The sequence below is a fragment of the Peromyscus californicus genome, unplaced genomic scaffold (genome assembly GCF_007827085.1).
Source record: "Peromyscus californicus insignis strain IS unplaced genomic scaffold, ASM782708v3 Scaffold_5__1_contigs__length_169319896, whole genome shotgun sequence".
Lineage (NCBI taxonomy): Eukaryota > Metazoa > Chordata > Mammalia > Rodentia > Cricetidae > Peromyscus > Peromyscus californicus.
The window spans coordinates 51993396-52013885 of NW_026294573.1; the positions used below are offsets into that span (position 1 = coordinate 51993396).

At 43.8% G+C, this 20490-nt stretch overlaps 1 protein-coding gene across 1 annotated transcript in view; it reads right to left on the bottom strand.

Annotated features, from left to right (window-relative positions):
- Alg6 (ALG6 alpha-1,3-glucosyltransferase) overlaps positions 1 to 20000 on the bottom strand; it is a 53697-nt gene extending 33697 nt beyond the window's left edge. The window contains exons 1-3 of the mRNA XM_052716794.1: positions 19887 to 20000; positions 13499 to 13758; positions 3764 to 3848 (exon numbers count right to left, since the gene is read on the bottom strand). Of these exons, the coding sequence (XP_052572754.1) occupies positions 3764 to 3848; positions 13499 to 13580 (167 nt within the window). The 5' untranslated portion in view covers positions 13581 to 13758; positions 19887 to 20000. The remainder of the gene's footprint in view (positions 1 to 3763; positions 3849 to 13498; positions 13759 to 19886) is intronic.
- Between the last annotated feature and the right edge of the window lie 490 nt (positions 20001 to 20490).

Genomic DNA, 20490 nt, shown 5'->3' on the forward strand with positions numbered 1-20490 from the left:
GATTTTGAAAACAATTTAGCTGCATATAAAAAACCTGTCTAGAGTCCATAAATATGCTCAGCTCCTCCAGTTACAGCTGTGAAGGAATTATAAAAAGCTACTGTGTCTCTAAAAGGAAAACTAAGCTTATATAAATATATTTCTTAGTTATGTCCTTTATAGATAAGCAACTTCTTCCATCCACTTTACTCTCAGTCTCAGGAGCAATTTACAGTAATGCAGAGCAAACTGCATCACCTCCAAATAACCGCTCATCATCTTGTTTCAAATGGGTCACAAGCTCTCACTTCTCCAACATGAAGACTTAAGTTAGCACTCAACAAGGTTCTCATCAAGAGGGGGGATCTAGCCCACCTGAGTTGAGCTGTTGGCAATTGATGGCTGCTAGGGAAGGGAGGGTCAGATGTTTGGTAGGGTGCCGTGCTCAGCAGGTGGCCCACCCCCCATAAACACGCTGGCAGCAGTAACTGGATTCAGTGGGTTACAAAAGGAAGACATGAAGTTGGAAGGAGACTGAGGCAGAGAGGTCTCTGGGAGAAGCTAGAGTGGGGGGAGGTAAATATGATCAAAATACATATATGATATTCTCAAAGAATATATTTAAAGTGTATTTACAGAGATCTCCATCAAGTAATTGATTGTTCACACCCAGATTTGCTCTTCTTTAAATGTAGCGTGTACAGAGCTGAGGATTAGTAAATTGTTTGAAGCCTACTAGAGAGCTGAATGACATGGGTGGGGGCACTGTGGTACAGTATGGCTGGTGGCATTCGGATGCTCCAGCAGAAACATCCACAGGAGCATCCTGAGTCCTGTGTGTGGCTGGCACCAGAAGCCAGAAATCAGTGTCTTCTCCTCATGAGCTGCAGGCCAGGCCCTCTGCACAGCCTGAATCTGCCAGGAAAAGATGGTGCACAAGGGCTCGGTTCTCTAGGAAGGGTTGCCTGATGCCAGGCACCAACTGTGTTACTTCCAAATTCACACCACCGGAAGGCACACCGCACAACACTTCGCTGCGTCTGCCTCACAGCGCTGTTCAAGCACTCAGTTAAACAAGTGAAGCTGTCAAGTCACTGCTTGGCAGAACCTAAGTTCTTAGCAGTAGTTCAAATTTGCCATTAACCAACAAACTACTGGGATGGATACAGCAACGGGAAGTCACCGAGTCATTGAAGATTACATTTTGACCAAAACAAGTTGATGTGGTTTCCAGCTTATAAAGAAAAGCTAATTTTCGTTTAGTTGAACCTTGAAATTCACTGGAGATGAGTGGAAGAGGCGCTGAAGTGACAATGAGCTGTAAAAATGCAAAGACTTCTGCTATGGCAAGAAGGTAATGTTAAGACTGCGCTCCCCACTCTTAGGGTAATTCCTAAGAGGGAGCCTGCTCCTAGGCACAGGCCTGTAATCACAGTCACTCAGATAAGGCAACAGAATTACCATTCAAGGCCAGCCTGGACTACACCGTGGGACTGTTTAAAAGGGGGAAAGAAAAAGAAAAAAGAAGCCCAGAAGATGGCTGTGTAGCTCTGCAGCTTGGTGGTCCAGTCCTTGCCTAGCATGCAGTGTGGTGGTTTGAATAAAAGTGGCTCCCATATTAATCCCAGCACTCAGGAGACAGAGACAAGAGGATCTCTGTGAGTTCAAGGCCAGCCTGCTCTATAAAGTGAGTTCCAGGACAGCCAGAGCTGCTATGCAGAGAAACCCTGTCTTGAAAAACCAAACCAAAACAAAATAAATAAATAAACAGAATGGCTCCCCTAGGCTTATATATTTCATGTTAGTCATCAGGAAGTGGAACTCTAATGATTAGAAGGATTAGGTGTGGTCTTGTTGGAGTAGATGTGAACTCATTGGAGGAAGTGTGCTCAATGGGGGTGGGCTTTTAGGTTTCAGAAGCCCATGCTAGGCCCAGTTCTCTTTCTGCTCGCAGATCAGGATGTAGCTCTGAGCTACTGCTCCATCTTCTCTCATATGTGGATCCTAAATTTTAATTCTCACATATACATACAGATACGAAGGTGTAGGTGAAGAAATTAGAAAGGGGACCATGAAAGGAGAAAAGATCTTAAAGGGTTGAGAAGAGAGAAAGGACTAATGGGGGGCTAGAGATACAGCTCATTGGTTAAGGTGTATGTATTGCCCTTGGAGAGGACCAGTGTTTGGTTCCCAGCACCCATATCCAGAGGCTCACGAGTGACTGTAACTCTAGCTCCAGGGGATCCAACATCATCCTCTGGACTCAACTGCATACATGCCCACAAACAGGCACACAAAAAAATTTAAAGTCCTTTTAAAAGAAGGGCTATAGAATATGTAAGACATGAGAGCAGAGAGGGGACTCTTGGTTGGGGAGAAAGGGAACCAGGAAGAGTGAGCGAGAGAAGAGAAGGGAGTGGGCAAGGGTGATAAGAACAAAGCATGTGTGGAAATGCCTTAATCAAACCCTTACTCACTGCATGTGGTTGCGATTGCCTTTAGCCCCAGCACTGGGGAGGCAGAGGCAGGCGGATCTCTGAGTTCAAGGCCAGCCTGGTCTACAAAATGAGTTCCTGGACAGCCAGGGCTATTACACAGAGAAACCCTGTCTCAAAAACAAAAACAAACAAAAAAGCCCTTGCTGACCCAGTAAAATATGGAGACAGTTACTTCCACTCTGCTAGAAGAGAGAGTTAAGCTGTCTGCAGAGGTGGAACCAACAGTGACCTGGGAGCTGAACTCAGGCGGTCTGCATGGCACCTACACTCTTCCCGTTTTAACATTACTAAGGTCCCGAAGAGACACTCTGGGACACCTCCAGGCAGATGTGCACACAACATGAAGGTGAAGTACCACTGCTTCAGTGGTTGAGAATAACAGCAATCTCTACGATGCTCTGAGTTCTACAAAGCAGGAGATCCATACAAACCATACCATGAAACCACTGATGGTAGAGTGGCCTTTTCTTTACACTACAGGGAGAGCTATAGTAATAAGACCACATAAGAAAGGACAAATGAACATTCCTTCCTTCGAGAGGTGTTCACAGGGGTCTGCATCGTGCCAGGACCCACACTAGATGCAGAGTACTCTAGGTGGCCAAGGGACAGAAGTAAATTTTTCAGTTGAAAACAAATTCAAATCTCCTTTTTATTCCTTTTCAGCGCCACACATATAGCCAGTTACTACTGCCAAGACGTTTCTGTTTTTAGCTAGAGCTGATGTCACAGTAAGCTTTAGTAAGAAAAGTACAGGTGAGGGAACAGGGCAAAAACACTGTCCGCTCCTGCCACCGTTTCAGCTTGCATCTATCCAGAGGGGCTTCCCAGATACACAGTGTTCTTGCACCAAACCTCGAGGTTAGGGCTGGCAAGATGGCTCAGTGGGTAAAAGTGCTTGTCCGGAGGCCTGGCTCTCCAGGTTTGATCCCTGGGACCTGTGTAAATGTGGACGGAGAAAACCAACTCCACATGTCCGCTGACCACCACAGGCACACTGTGACATGAGTGCACCCCCATATCATCACACAGGATGAGAAGAAATAAGATTTATAGATTATTTAAAATGAGAAGTTCTAGATGAATAGCACATCCTAGCTAACTGAGCATGCATGTGGGTAATTTTCAGGACTGTGAAACTTTAAAGATGACATGCAATATGAAAGACAACATATACAAAGCACCATATGCAAGAGATGAAGAAAATGGGGTTTTTCTTTTAAATATCTTCATATAATCTATATTACCTATGATGAACAACAAAATCAAGCCAAAATCATCCATACCACTCTTTTACTGGTAAATTAAAGGTAATTTCTTGCCAGTGTCTCTGAGCTTCATAATCACCAAACATAGGAGGTTTTCCAGCACCTAAAACAAAAAGAGGATAAAAATGGACTTTCAGCACATGAGGATTTTTTTTTCCTTATAAAAATGTCCTATATTACAGGGGCAATGCAAGCCAGGGAAAGAACACAGGAGTATCGAAGTCAGAGATGAGGCCTGAACCCAGTACTGCTCGTCACCAAGTGACCACGTGATGGGCAAGTTCCTTACCCTCCCTAAGTCATGAGCCACACAGTCTACTCAGAGAACTGCTAGAGCAAATACCAAACAAGAGTAAACAGCCAGTACAGAGCCTAGCATAGCAGACACTCAGTAAGCAGGGCCACTGTAGCACCACCCAGCTATTATCAATACAGGTATCTATGATTGGGTTTTGTTTTTGTTTTTCAATTATATTTGCTAGCTGTGATGGTGCACACTTTTTTTGTTTTGTTTTGTTTGTTTTGTTTTCTTTTTTTAGAGACAGGGATTCTCTGTGTAGCTTTGCACCTTTCCTGGATCTCGCTCTGTAGACCAGGCTGGCCTCGAACTCAAAAAGATCTGCCTGGCTCTGCCTCCCGAGTGCTGGGATTAAAGGCGTGCACCACCACTGCCCGGCTAATAGTGCACACTTTTAATCCCAGTACTGGGGAGACAGGCAGGATGATCTCTATGAACTCAATGCCAGTATGGTCTACATAGTGAGTTCTAGGCCAGTCAGGGATACACAGTGAGACTCTATTTCAAATAAATAAACAAAACCAAAAAAACCAACAACATTTTTTAGTGTGTGTGTGTGCATGTGTGTAACGTGTAGAAGTCAAAGGCAAGTCTCAAGAGAGGATCTTTCCTGCCACCTTATGGGATCCAGAGATGAAACTCGAGTCATCCAGCATGCATGAAAGCACCCAATGATTCATCTTGCCAGCCACCAGGTTTACTTTTATTTCATGAGAAGAACTGTCACCAACACTGTGGTCTGAATATGAAATGTCACCGATAGGCTCAGGTTTGAGCACATGGTCCACAGCTGGTGGAGCTGTTTTGGAAGGCTGTGGAACATTTCAGAGGTAGAGACTTGAGGAAGTGGGTCCCTGGGCCAGGGCCTCAAGGCTTGCTGGCCAGAGTCCCTCCAGTTCTCCACTCTTCCCAAGTGGGGATGCAGTGTGAGCAGCCTTCTCCCACTCCGCTGCAGTGGCATCCCACAGACCCTCAAACTGGAGGGAGATAAACCCTTCTCCCACGTAGTTTCTGGTCAGGTATTTGGTCACAGTAAGAAGAAAAGTAACAACACAAATACTTCATGAAAATACCATAAATTAACAACAAATATCTGCATTTACAAACTAAAAATAAAAGCTTAAGTTCGAACACAGAATAAAAACAGGCTATGTATTGACAAAGGTCAGCCTGTACTATCAAATGATTTGTATAAATACTCAAAGGCTGGTGAGATGTCTTAGCAGCTAAAGGAATTTGCCACCAAACCCGAGGCCAAACCCTAGAACCCACATGCAAACCAGAGAACCAACTACTAAGTTGTCCTGACTTCCAAATGCCAAGCAATGTAGCACATGCAACACACATAATAAATAAGCAAAGAAATGTTTAAAAAACACAACAGCTTGTAATTTGCTTTTTATAAATAAGGGATAATAAACCTTTAATAACTAACATGTATGTTGTAGTGCTAAATACAATAATCCTATGAGTTAATTGTTATGACGTTCCCTATTCAAAGGCTAGGGAAGAGGAAATGTTCACTAAAGTAGTCAAAAAGCAAGGAAGATATAAACCCAGCAGGTTGGCTCTAAAACCCATTCTTCTTGTTTTGTCTTGAACCTTTTTTTTTTAAAGAAGTAAGTTATTTTAAATGGTTTGTTTTTATTTTATGTGCATTGGTGTTTTCCCTAAGTGTGTGTCTGTGTGAAGGTGTCTGATCCCCTGGAACTGGAGTTACAGACAGTTGTGAGCTGCCATGTGGGTGCTGGGAAGAGCAGCCAATGCTCTTAATCACTGAGCCTTCTCTCCAGCCCCTAAAACCCATTCTTAACTCCTACCCTATCATGCCCACATAGATGACAAATCTCTATGGCACATACTAAACACCCTATTTAACTAGCAGTTGACTACTGAACTGTGAGGAAGCCCAACAAGGTACAATAGAGTCACAGGTTCTTAAGTCAGCAAATAAGGTAGAAATCAAAATAGCCCTATATACTTCTAACCCAGTCAGTAGGTGTCACACTGAATAGTAACAGACATGCCCATTGAATTCCAACCCAGATTTTCTCCAGATTTAATGAAGTTGGTTGCTTACATTAGTTGGCTGCATCCTACCAATACTCTTTCAATGCTGGAATTTATAAGGAGACAATCTGTAATGACCAGAAAAGCTGACTAACAGCTCTACAGCATGTACACTGAGAACAGACTAACAAGTCTACAGCGTGTTCACTGAGAACAGACTAACAAGTCTACAGCGTGTACACTGAGAACAGACTAACAAGTCTACAGCGTGTTCACTGAGAACAGACTAACAAGTCTACAGCGTGTACACTGAGAACAAACTAACAAGTCTACAGCGTGTACACTGAGAACACACTAACAAGTCTACAGCGTGTACACTGAGAACAGACTAACAAGTCTACAGCGTGTACACTGAGAACAGACCAACAAGTCTACAGCGTGTACACTGAGAACAGACTAACAAGTCTACAGCGTGTACACTGAGAACAGACTAACAGCTCTACAGCATGTACACTGAGAACAGACTAACAGCTCTACAGCGTGTACACTGAGAACACACTAACAAGTCTACAGCGTGTACACTGAGAACAGACTAACAGCTCTACAGCGTGTACACTGAGAACAGACTAACAGCTCTACAGCGTGTACACTGAGAACAGACCAACAAGTCTACAGCGTGTACACTGAGAACAGACTAACAAGTCTACAGCGTGTACACTGAGAACAGACCAACAAGTCTACAGCGTGTACACTGAGAACAGACTAACAAGTCTACAGCGTGTACACTGAGAACAGACTAACAAGTCTACAGCGTGTACACTGAGAACAGACTAACAAGTCTACAGCGTGTACACTGAGAACAGACCAACAAGTCTACAGCGTGTACACTGAGAACAGCCTAACAAGTCTACAGCGTGTACACTGAGAACAGACCAACAAGTCTACAGCGTGTACACTGAGAACAGACTAACAGCTCTACAGCGTGTACACTGAGAACAGACTAACAGCTCTACAGCGTGTACACTGAGAACAGACTAACAGCTCTACAGCGTGTACACTGAGAACAGACTAACAGCTCTACAGAGTGTACACTGAGAACAGACTAACAAGTCTACAGCGTGTACACTGAGAACAGACTAACAGCTCTACAGTGTGTACACTGAGAACAGACTAACAAGTCTACAGCGTGTACACTGAGAACAGACCAACAAGTCTACAGCGTGTACACTGAGAACACACTAACAAGTCTACAGCGTGTTCACTGAGAACAGACCAAGTCTACAGCGTGTACACTGAGAACAGACTAACAGCTCTACAGCGTGTACACTGAGAACAGACTAACAAGTCTGCAGCGTGTACACTGAGAACACACTAACAAGTCTGCAGCGTGTACACTGAGAACAGCCTAACAAGTCTACAGCATGTACACTGAGTAACTGGTACAAGAAATGACCCACAGTACAATCACCCTTGTACAAAAGCAAGCCTTGTCTCAAAAGAACAAACAAAATCACTTCAAATCCCAACCCCCATGAGTCTCCCTTTACAAATTAAAATATAAATGGTGAATTATTGACTTCTCATGATATGTATACTTTCCATATCATGTTTGTGATATGCCTATACTACTTCCTGATTGATAACCAGGTAGAAATTTTAGTTACTAGAACAGAAAAAAAATGTTTTCCATTAATCAAACTAAGCAACATGTTAAGCATGTAGTAATTTAAAAAGGTACTCAATTAAACTCAACAGGAGAAAAAATAATTTCTTCTAATAATTTCTTAAAAGAAAAGAATTCTTCCAAGAGTTTTTACATTTTTTCCGTGTGTCATCATGGATATGTGTGTGTGAATCCAGTCTAATGAATACAACCACTGGATATATGGCTTCTTTGGAAAGAGAAATCAGTTATTTTTTTTCTTTTTTCAATGCCCTTAGGATAATAAAGTCAGAAAAGATTGCAGGTAATTTCCTATACCTGAAAAAAAAAAAAATCAAACTATCTAGATTTCCTAAAACTACTCTAGAAATCGTGTGGTCGACGTGGGAGAATTGATTACACTCTCTAGCAAACAGAAGAATGGATAACGACTCTTCAGGGTTGGGAAACAAGTTTTTATCCAGAGTCTGACCTACTTCAATAAATTCAGCTGACACTGGCTATGAAATTAGTACTTAAGTTTTTGAAACTGCTAAAGTGCCCTCAAAGCAACCTAGAAGGACAGCCCAACTGTGCCTGTGGGAGCTTCACTCAGAAGGGCAAAAGAATTCCTTCCACAGTGATTAATTCTACAAACTTACTCACATGAGATTCAGAGCCACGTAAAGAAAACATACCAACGTGCATTTACAGAACCTCAATTTTGTCATGCTCCCAGGAAAATGGGACTAAGTCGCACTAAAAAAATGTTCATTTTATTAATTGCCAAATTATTCAAAACTGTGTTTAAATATAAAGAATAAGCAGCCTGTGGACAATATATACTTTACAGTCAAGCTTTAAACATTCTAAGAGAAGAGTTGACTACATTTTCCCACGGATTTCTTCTTGTTTCTGGTAAGAACATGTAACCTTTCACAAACAGTAATGGATAAGTCAAATGAAATCAACCAATTAAATCACATGCTGTCATGCTTTTTAATAACAGATATTTTGCAAAAAATGATTTTTTTTTAATGATGCTTTCCTTAGCTACCAATATGACTTGGAGTGGGGGTTCGAGGGAAGTAACAAAAAACAGCCTTCCTCAACAAAGTGTTGCTATAGTACTTTGGGTGGAATGTAAGAGGCATTGTAAATCTCTTTAAGCAATGACTAACTGGCTGGGCGGTGGTAGCGCACACCTTTAATCCCAGCACTTGGGAGGCAGAGGCTGGTGGATCTCTGTGAGTTTGAGGCCAGTCTGGTGTACAGAGTGAGATCCAGGACAGCTATGGATGGATACACAAGGAAACTTGTCTTGAAAAAAAGTAAAAAAATAAAATAAAATAAAAAGAAAGAAAAAAGAAATGGCAAACTGGTACTAAAATAAGAAACTGTCTATTACCCACAGGTCGTTTAATGCAACCTACAATATTCAGTATCTTAGTTCTGTGAAAAAGCAACACTAAAAATATAAAGAGAATACATTTTAGAAAAAACTGAATTACAATAATGTATTTAAGTAATTTGCCCAAATGATATACACATTTCAAAGAAAGAATAATTCAGTAAAATGAACGCACACTAACCTGAACTTCTATACTTGAGTATGGCAGGGATTGGGACATACTACCAAAGTGACACAACGCAGAGATTAAGCTGTGGTCATCTGAAAAACAGCAGGCGCGAACAGGGCTCTCTGACCTTTCTCCAAAGCAAGTCACAAGACCACCAAGCAAGAAGTGCTCTGCGGTATCCTTATCTCCAAAACATGGAAGGTCAGGCCAGAAGAACCAAGAAACTATCAGCTTATATCCATCCCTTCTGACTGTTTCTGGTTGTTGTTGGAGACAGCATTTCAGGTAGCTCAAGCTGATCTTTTAAATTCTCCATAACTAAGGATGACCTTGAACTCCTGATTCCCCCCACACCCCGTTTCCACCTTTCCAGTGCTTAGACTATAGGCATGCACCAACACACCTAGATTATGTGGCAACAGGGATTGAACCTGTCTACACTTTATCAGACCTAGTGCAAAACACTCAGGTTTAAGTGTTCCTTTGGTTTCTCATTTCCTCATGAAGGCCCCCATGTCACATAAAGCTTACAATGAACACATATGCACGGTTATCTGCTAACTTGTCTTTTGTTACACATACTCTAACAGACAACTTAGAAGGGTTGAAGGAAAAGAGTTTTTTCCTCTCTAACAAATGCTTCTTAATTACACTCTTTTTTTTTTAAAGATTTATTTATTTATTATGTATACAGTATTCTGCCTGCATGTGTCCCTGCAGGCCAGAAGAGGGCACCAGATCTCATTGCTGGGAATAGAACTCAGGACCTCTGGAAGAGCAGACGGTGCTCTTAACCACTGAGCCATCGCCTCAGCCCTTAATTACTCTCTTAAAAGAAAATAAATCAAAAGGAAAATAAAATATATCTATTTAAAAAATTAAAATAAAGAAATTAAATATGTATTTATTGTATGTGTGCGTTGAGTAGATGTAGGTATACATGTGTACCATGTGCATGTAGGTGCCTTTGGAGGCCAGGAGAGGGCATCAGACGAGAACTGGATACACAGGCAGTTTGGGAGCTGCACAGTGTGGGTCCTGAGAACTAAACCCAGGCTCTCTGCAAGAGCAACAAGATCTTGACTGCTGAGACAACTCTCCATCTCCCATGCATAACTCTCTTAGCTCTCCATGTCACAGTTCTTCACACGTGGGCTGGAGATCGAGGGTGATACTGTACATGCCTAGCATGTTTGACCTTGGGTTCCATCCTCAGCATTGAAAAAAGAAAAAGAAAAAAAAAAATGTCTTGGGGCTTGGGAGACAGTTTGGTTGGCAAAGTGCTTACTGCACAGGTCTGAGGACCTGCATTTGGATCCCCAGCACCCACATAAAAAAGCACAGCATGTTAGCACATGCCCTTCTCCTCACTAACCTAGAGAAGCTGCTGTTCTGTGGCTATAGCTAGGCAACTAGGAGGCTTACACGGCTCTTCCACACCCCTCCTTCATTGTTTGTTTGCCTGGTAGCTGACCTGAACCACAGAACCAGCTCATGAAACAATACTAATAAATGTGGTGAGCACACTGTGGTCACTGCACACAGATGACCCCATTTACCTCTCCTCACCCGGCTCCAAAGTCCAGGAAGCTTCTAGAACCAGCTCATAAAAACAAGTAGGATCTTAGGAACTTCCTGCCCTCACAACACACACACACACACACACACACACCCCTGTATTCCTCCATCTTTCAAAAATGTCTCAGCTTTGTTTCATGTTTTCTTATATCAGAATGTTCTTCTTCTCACCCATTTTCTACCTAGTAAAATTTTTTAGAATATACTTAAATGTGACATACATACCAATATTTTCTCATCTGAATTAGAAAATATCTAGAGTTCTAAATCTAGCCGCTTTATACTGCACTAAATTTTAATGTAATATATATTTGTATACCCACCCTGCCCACCAAACTGTTACCTTCTCTAGGGAAGATACCATTTATCATTCTTTATTATTAAAGCCTTAATAATTACCAAGACCTCTTTTTGGTTACACAGCAAACAATATTTTGGAGGGTTTCTTTGTTTTTTTAAGACAAGCTCCCATAAAAACCAGGTTGACCTTGCACTCACTATGTAGCCAAAGCTGGCCCTGAATTCCTGACCCTCCTGCCTCTACCTCCTGAGTGCTGGGATTACAGGTGTGTGACCACACCTGGCCATATTTGGAGTTAAATAATCTAATGTGATGATCAATAGAGGTATGGCATGGCCATAAATGTGCTGATTCTATTCCTACATAAAGTACAGCTCATACTTACTACTTGAACTAATCCCTCAAGCAATTTGCTGAAACATATATTGACAGTCCTACCTTGTATAAAAGCTCAGGAAAATTAAATAACTTCCCCAAGATTAGGCAACTAACAGATAAACTAAGATGTGAGCCCGTGCTTTACTGCACAACATTTAAGTGATTGTTAACTGCCTCAACAGTACGAATTAACCCGAGGAGCAGGGGTGGAAGAAAGGTTGCTGGACACAATCAATACACCACTGTGTAGGTGTGCAACTGACACAACCATCATAATACAAATCCACCTTTTTTCACTGTCTTGGTCAGGTCCTCTTCTTTCTCAGAAGCCTCAGGGCAGAGTCAAAAACGTGCTGGCTGGAATCAAGTGATCACATCCGAGCCCAGCTGTCGTTTACATGTGCATGTGCATCTGTGTACCATGTGTGCACGGTGATGTGCACGGTGCCCAGGGAGGCCAGAGAGGACGCTGGACCCTCTGCAAACGGAGTTACAGCCAGTAACTGGCACCATGTGGGTGCCAGGAACCAGGCTCAGACCGCTTGAGCCTTTCACCAGTTCACTGCTTTCCTTATTCCAAATTCTGTTTAGATTTATTAGCACAGGCAAATGTTAATTGCAGGCTAAGAACAAACGGTCCAGTATCAAAACCCCTACTCTTCAGGACTGTCCCACTTTGTGGTTGTACATTTAGATATTACCCCATCTTCAGTGGTTCTAATAAATCCTAAAGAAAACAGTGCCAAACATCAGTCAATGCTCAAAATACACTGGCATTGCTACTAGTGTTATTGTCTCTTTACCGCTGACCTTTTTCCTACAATCTCTTTTATAACCAGAAAATTCTTCTACAACCAAATTTGCCTAGATAAATGGACAGCCAAAATTCCAGCCATTTCTAAAAATGGTTATGCTGAGCTACATCTTGGTTCTTTTTTCTCCCTAGGCTACTTCTCCACAGACATAATCAATTTTTCATTGTTTTTTTTTTTCCTTCCATTTTTACTCCTCTTGATACCATTTTAAATCTCAATTCTTTTTAGTTTTTTAGGTCACTCTAATACCACATACTGATAACTATATGCTCTTATGTTTCTGTGCAAGTCCCTATTCTCTAAAACACTGTACCCATTGCATTTGTCTAGCGAATTCTGATTAATCCCTCAAACCCCCAAGTCAGCCATCTTATCTGAAATCTGCACTGGTGCACTTTCATCAGCCACCTCTCTGTTACCCTTGTGCCTCAAACATAGCTAAATCTTAATTACCACACCCTACAGTGACTGTCAATTTGAAACTGGGTTCTATGACATCAATATTCACTTTCTATCTCTCACACCTAGCACATGTGATACCTGCAACAAAGCTCTAACTACGTACCTGCAGAATTAAATCTGCTATCCGCCCCGGTCTGCAGGGTCACACTCCATCCCTCATTTGAATCTTACTCTTCTCCACTGTTCTTTACTCTCTCAATCTAGTCATGTGTCTTCTCTACCACAAACAACATCAACAAACAGAAACCTCTGTCTCTGAGACCATCTTCAAGGACTAGCTCAAGACATAATCACACCTCCATCTGTCATATTCCAAGCTAGAATACATTTTTGTTTGCTCATATCACAAAGTATGTTTACCTCTTACACTTTCTCATTATAATTAGATGCATGGATTTTTGCTTGTTTTTTTGAGACAGGGTTTCTCTGTGTAGCTTTGCGCCTTTCCTGGAACTCACTCTGTACACCAGGCTGGCCTCGAACTCACTGAGATCCACCTACCTCTGCCTCTCGAGTACTGGGATTAAAGGCATGTGCCACCACTGCCAGGCGCATGTATTTTCTTAATCATAACAATAAAGCCTCAAATTCTTCTGTTTCAGTCAAAAACTATAAACAGTTATCAAAACAAGCAGAAGCAACCCACTGAGGAATATTTACCAGTCTTTCCAAGAGGAAAAGTGCACTACCTGAGTAAGGGTGAAGAGAAACCGTCCACCGCACTGTGAGTCCTATCAAGACCGCTAGTGTCATCCAAGACCAGTTCTCCATGGTTCTCCAAATTCGGGGAGGAAAACAAAAGCCAGGACCAGAGCACGTCCCACAAAGTCAGTCACTTGTCTCCTTGTTCAAGGCAATGTCACCATCTCTGAAGTTAGGAGCTTGAGAGGATTTTAAAGGATGCTTTGCTTCAGCACAGTGAAAAATCAATCATGTCTGTGGAAATAGCCTGGGGAGAAAACAGCACCAAAATGTCAATCAGCACAGCACCGTAACAATGAACCCATGAAGTCACAGAAAAATGGGAGCTTAGGGGAGAGGGAGGGGGCTGGGAGAGTTCCAGAGGCTCTTTATCCCCGGGATTGAGAAATACACTGCAGAAGGCAATTCTCTGTAAAATGTGATGCAATCATGTCTAAAGATAAGACAGACAAAGGCCTGCTTTTACAGGTGAGAATTTCTGAAAGGTGTGGATAGTGGCACAATCTATGTACAGCAGGTAAAGGCACACACCTGCAATCCAATTCTAGCACTTGGGAAACTAAGACATGACCCTTGACGACACAGAGTCCACAAAGGTGGGAAAAGGTAAGTTATCTTTGGTACAAAGGAGGAGTTCTGCCTTTGCGTTTAGTTTAGCAAAGCCTCCCATTGATGGAATCTCTCGTCTTGTTTTCAGTTCCTTCTTCCACACCATCTGTGTGCTAACCATACACATCAACTCCCATGGGAGGGAAATAAACTTTCCAAGACAAATAGGTAAGAACGGCCCAAGTCTTAGAAAAGAACCTCAAAAAAAATTAAAATAATAATTAATCACCTAGAAAATTCTTTTTCTGCCCTTTCTATTTTTTTCTTTAGGTTGAATAGTATGTTTTGTTATATTGTTTCTGAGGTACTGGGGATGGAACCCAGGGTCTCACACACACTAGTACGTACTCACATCACAGAAGCATATCCCAGACCAGGTTGGTAGGCTAAAAGCAAGAAGCAAATGGACACCTTCCTTTGAAAAATTATGAGCCATATTAAACATATTCAGAGAAATACATATAAGTCAGTTGAGAACTTTTGCAGAAAATTGGAACAGTCTACCTCTTAAGCTTAAATTACTTTCTTACTTAAAAATATCAGGGGCTAAAGAGATGGCTGAGCAGTTAGGTGTGCTTGACGCTCTTGGAAAGGAAACGAGTTCATCCCCAGCATCCAAAGCAGGCAGCTCACAGTTACCATAACCCCAGTCCAGAGGACCTGATGCCCTCTTCTGGCCTCTGTGTGCACTGACATGCTTGACATACACTCACACAGCCATAGCCACACACATAAAAATAAAAATGAAAACATCATAAAATTAATACTGAAAATATTGTAATTTTTCAATTTTTTAAAATATCAAAAGCAAGGCCAGAACTAATGGAGCCTGGGTAGAATGACTCAAGGCACAGAGTGAGGCTATATAACTCCATTCTTATGGCTTGACTGACATACACTCCCTTCCTCTTCACTGTGATGCTCCTCTGGTCCTTCGACTGCTCCTAAAACTGCCATCTCAGAGGCAAGACAAAATTAAAGTGAAATCACTTTCCAATGCTGACTCTGGATTTGGCACAAGTTCGAGACCACTATAATCCATTCAGATGCTTTTTTGGTCTATCACTAAAGTCTCTTCTAGCAACATGTGCTGTAGTTAGACTTGCAATGTTATATTTCTGCTAGGACACTTCAAACTTATAATTCAAATGCTAATTCCTGGGTAGCTTAAATACATATATATTTAACTAATTAACATGTAGTTTAAATAATATTCTAAGAAGGAAACTGAAATCACTGATGGTCATAGTTAGCTTAAGCTGTCAACCTGACATAAACCTAAAGTTACCCAGGAAGAGGGAACCTCAGCTGAAGAACTGCTCAGATCAGACTGGCCTATGGCCATGTCAGTGAGACATTTTCTTACTTGCTAATTAATTAATATAGAAGGGCTCTCTCAGTTAGGGTTCCTATTGCTGTGAAGAGACACCATGACCACGGCAACTCTTGTAAAGGAAAACATTTCATTGTGGTGGCTCACTTACAGTTCAGAGGTTCAGCCCATTACCATCATTGTAGTACATGGCTATGTGCAGGGAGACATGGTGCTGGAGAAGCAGCTGAGAGTCCTACATCTTGCAGGCAACAGGAAGTGGTCTGTGTATCACACTGAGCACAGCTTAAGGATATGTGAGACCTCAAAGCCCACTTCCACAGTGACACACTTCCTCCAACAAGGGCACACCTACTCTAACAAAGCCACACCTCCTAATAGTGTCACTCCCTTTGGGGGGCTATTTTCTTTCAAACCACCACAAGGGCCCAGGCCACAGCGGGCTGGGCCATCTCTAGGCAGGTGGGCCTGGACCTGCATAAGAAAGCTAGTTGAGCAAGGCAAGAAGCAGGACAGCAAGCAACAGAATGGTTTCTGGCCATTCTGGCTCCTCCCTTGGTTTCCTTCAATGACAGACTATAACCTAGAAGATAAAACAAACCTTTTTTCCTAGTGTTGGCTATGGTTATGGTGGTTACCACAGCAACACAAAGCAAACTAGGAGACTGATAACAACCAGGTTAAATGAACTGTCCTTGTTCTAGATCATTTTATTTAAGTACTTCCTCAGGAAACTTAATGAAAACAAGCCTATTGATGATACTGAATCATCAGCATCATGAACTTACACACAATGGAATGCTTAACAGGTATCATGCTGACTCAGCTTGCCAAGAAGCGCACAATGGTGGAAGACACAGCTATGTAACAGATGGAACACTCAAATCCAAAGTTTTCTCTAGCAACTATGGAGTAAACCATACTCTAGACTAAGAATTTATAAATTCAAGTACATACTTAAATGTGGGGGGGAAAAATCAAGTGTATGCTGACTGACTAGTTGGCAACAGATAACTAGTGTGTGCTGACTGACTAGATGGCAATAGATAACTAGTGTGTGCTGACTTACTAGATGGCAACAGATAACAAGTGTGTGCTCACTGACTAGATGGCAACAGATAACTAGTGTGTGCTGGGTGACTGAAGGCAACAGATAACTAGTGTGTGCTGACTGACTGAAAGCAACAGATAACTAGTGTGTGCTGAGTGACTAAAGGCAACAGATAACTAGTGTGTGCTGACTGACTGAAGGCAACAGATAACTAGTGTGTGCTGAGTGACTAAAGGCAACAGATAACTAGTGTGTGCTGAGTGACTAGAAGGCAGCAGATAACTACTAACAATCTTCAGTTTTGCTGGACCTCTGAATGATGGCCCATTTACCAGGCACTCTGATTATTAGCAAGAAAACTTGACTAGGAGTGTAGCCCAGTGGTAAAATGCATGCTCTATACACACAGGTCCTAGGTCCCCACATCAGTAAGTAGATAAACACTGGAAAAAACATCTATGAGGACAGGTGTCCAAACACAAATGGGCTTCTCATGAAGGAAATGCCTCTTCAAGTTCAAACAGAAATTGATTGACTATTGGATGGTAATATTTTAGATTGGAGACAGGGTCTTGCTTTGTTGCCTAGACTGGCCACAAACTTGGGATCCTCCTGCCGATTTCTAAGCACTAGGATTATAGGTATAGACTACACCTGACTTCATAGGAATGTTTAAGATTTATTTTATTTTTTAATTGTGTGTGTGTGTGTGTGTGTGTGTGTGTGTGTGTGTATGCGCATATGTCCATAAGAGTAGGGGTGCCTGGAGCTGTGAGCTGTCTGTTGTGAGCTGCCTGACACAGATGCTGGAATTTGAACTCAGGTCCTCTGCAACAGAAGCATTCTTAACTGCTGAGCCATCTCCCCAGCCCTCCAGGAATATTTTTATTAGTTTGTTTGTTTGTTTGTTTGTTTGTTTTTGGAGACAGCGTTTCTCTGTGTAGCTTTATGCCTTTCCTGGAACTCACTAGGTAGCCCAGGCTGGCCTCGAACTCACAGAGATCCTCCTGGCTCTGCCTCCCGAGTGCTGGGATTAAAGGCATGTGCCACCACCACCCGGCCCTCCAGGAATATTTTTAAGAATTGGAATAAGCCGGGTGGTGGTAGCACATGCCTTTAATCCTAGCACTCAGGAAGCAGAGGCAGATGGACCTCTGAGTTCGAGACCATCCTGGTCTACAGAGCAAGTCCCAGGACAGCCGCACTGCATATTGAGACTGTGTCCCGAGAAAGAAAAACCAGGAGTTGGAACAAATGGCTAATTCCCATAGTGTCTTCTAAGTCTGCGTCAGTGTCTCCCAGCCACAAAGACATGTTGGCACTTTTGCAGAGCCTCTGAATGAAGGAAATGGTTGGGCCTTCACACCGGAAACACGTGGAAAACCCCAGGACCATCCTTCTTACATCTGCACACTTCAAACCCTTACACTCCAGCCAGGGCCTTTTCTATCGAGCCTCTGCCTGCCTCTGGCTGCATCTCCCTGCACACCTCCTGCCAGAGGTCTTCCTTCTGGGAGAACCTGTCAAGTTCACCCAGGCTCAGTTTCTCTTCGCGCTTGTAACTCAGCTCCCCGTCAACCTTCTGGTATAAAGTCATCGCTTGGAAAGATCAGCCCTCCCTAGTGAAAATTTCCTCCCAGGTTGTACGGTTGCCTTCTTTTCCCGCCTTTTCACCATCAGAACTGTATTTTCACAACACAGCTATTTTTTTTTTTTTTTTTTTTTTGGAGACAGGATTTCTCCGTGTAGTTTTGGTGCCTGTCCTGGCTCTCGCTCTGTAGCCCAGGCTGGCCTTGAACTCACAGAGATCCGCCTGGCTCTGCCTCCCGAGTGCTGGGATTAAAGGGGTGCGCCACCACCGCCCGGCCCACCGCACATTCTCATATGCATGCTTTTGAATAAAAGAAGGTTGACACCGAAGAACCTGGGACTCCACCTTCGTCTCAGGGCTTCTGTGGCTGTGATAAACACCACCATAAGCAACACAGGGAGGAAAAGGCTTATTCATTTATACTTCCAGGTCACAGTCTATCATGAAGGGAAGGCAAGGAGGAGCTCAAAGCAGGAACCTGAAGACAGGATCTGGAGCAGAGGCCATGGAGGAGTGCTGCTTACTGGCTTGCTCTTCATGGCTTGCCCAGCCTTGCGTGCTTTCTTATACAATCAGGACTACTTGCCCAGGGGTGGTACTGTCCACAGGGAACTAGGCCCTCTTCCATCAATCATCAATCAAGAAAATGCAGCCAGACATAGTGACATATGCCTTTAATCCCAGCACCTGCGAGGCAGAGGCAAGTGAGTTCGAGGTAAGCATGTTCTACAGAGCAAGTTCCAGGACAGCCAGGAATACACAGAGGAAACCCTGTCTCAAAAAAAAAAAAAAAAAAAAAAAAAAATTTAAAAAGAAAGAAAATGCACCACCGACTTGCCCATAAGCCAAATTTTCTTAACTGAAGTTCCAATTGACTCCAGCCTGTGTCAGGTTGACAGTAAACTAGCCAGCACACCTGTATAGTGTTACAAATTAATAAAAAAGTTACCTAAGGGTTGGGGGAAGGGGTCTCTGGGGAGGTCTTCTGAGATGCTATGAATATTGTCATTTGAACTGAGTAACAGTAAAAAATACGTGTTCACTAGGTGGATAAATGAATGAGCAACAATTTCCAGTACAGTTATCTACAGTATGGTTCTGCAAGTACACTATTCCAACAAAACAGCTTAGGAGAAAATGTCATTTACTTGTCATTTAGAACAAAAATGCTATAAGAGCAAAGATCCTGAGTCCTTTCAGTGCCCTTCCACACTTAGGCCAGAGTCGGCAGAAAGCAGGAACACAAATAGAGGGGACTGGCAGGGAGGAGATGGGGGAGGAAGACTAACTTTTCAGAGTCCTATGTGGTTATTCAGTGAGACACAGGGTCTCACTGTGTTGCTCTGGCTAGCCCAGAACTAGCTTAAGTAGACCAGGCTAGCCTGGAACTCCAAGAGTTGCGCCTGCCTCTGCTTCCCAGTGCCACCACACCCTGCGAGCCCTGCGATTTCCCCCTCAAACTGTGAGTGCTGTTCCCCCTGCAAGCACACAGCTCAGCAACTTTCTCAGGAAGCCACATGCAGGCAGCTCACGCCATCACGACAGGGGCCAGGCCGCCGAGTCCCAGAGTGCTCCACTTCCCTAGCCGAGGGACAGACCCGCAAGACCGAGGGGACAGGATCACCGGGGCCACCTCGGCCAGGCCGCGTCACCACTGCAGGACGGCCGCACGTCGAGGGCCCCGGGGCTGGACGAGGCCTTACGACAAGCCCCCGAGTCGTCCGCTCGCACGGGCTGCCGGCACCTCCCCGCGCCTGCCGGCTCCAGACCTCGGCAACCCCAGACTCTTACCAGCTACTACTAGCCTCCGGAATTGGCGCCCGTGGAGATCCAGTGAAGGCGCCTGCGCACTCGCCGCCCACGGTGCAAGCGCGCCTCCGTCGCCCATCACGGAAGCGAGCCCGTAAGGCGAGGGGGCGGGGCGGTGGGTGGGGAGGTGGGAGGGGCTCGACGGGGCGGGGCGGGGCGGTGGGCGGGGCTCGGCGAAGCGGGGCGGGGCAGGGCTGCCGCCTTTCCGCAGGCGGGGTCCAAGCCCTGGAACCCGAGAAGCTTGGCGACTGGGGTTAGGTCAGGGGCAGGTGGAAAGCCCCTTGCTCCTCTTTCCCGGGATCGTGGCCAAGGCCCGAGCGGCTGCCTAGCCCATGGATTCCTGTGAGGGGCGGCTCCTGCCCGCTTCGCTGTGGCGAGCCCTTGGTCAGTCCTCACCCTAGGCGGCAGGTCTTCCTCCTGGGCCAGTGCCCTCTAGCAGCCACCAAGCCAGCCTACTTTCTTGGAGCTAAGCAAAGACTAGTGCCTAGTAAGACTGGGAAGTCGCTTCTAGTGAGAAACCGTTTCTAGAGCCTCTGGCTGAGCCTATGAGCAGCACTAGCCTGAGATTGTCACCAATCTCAGCCCT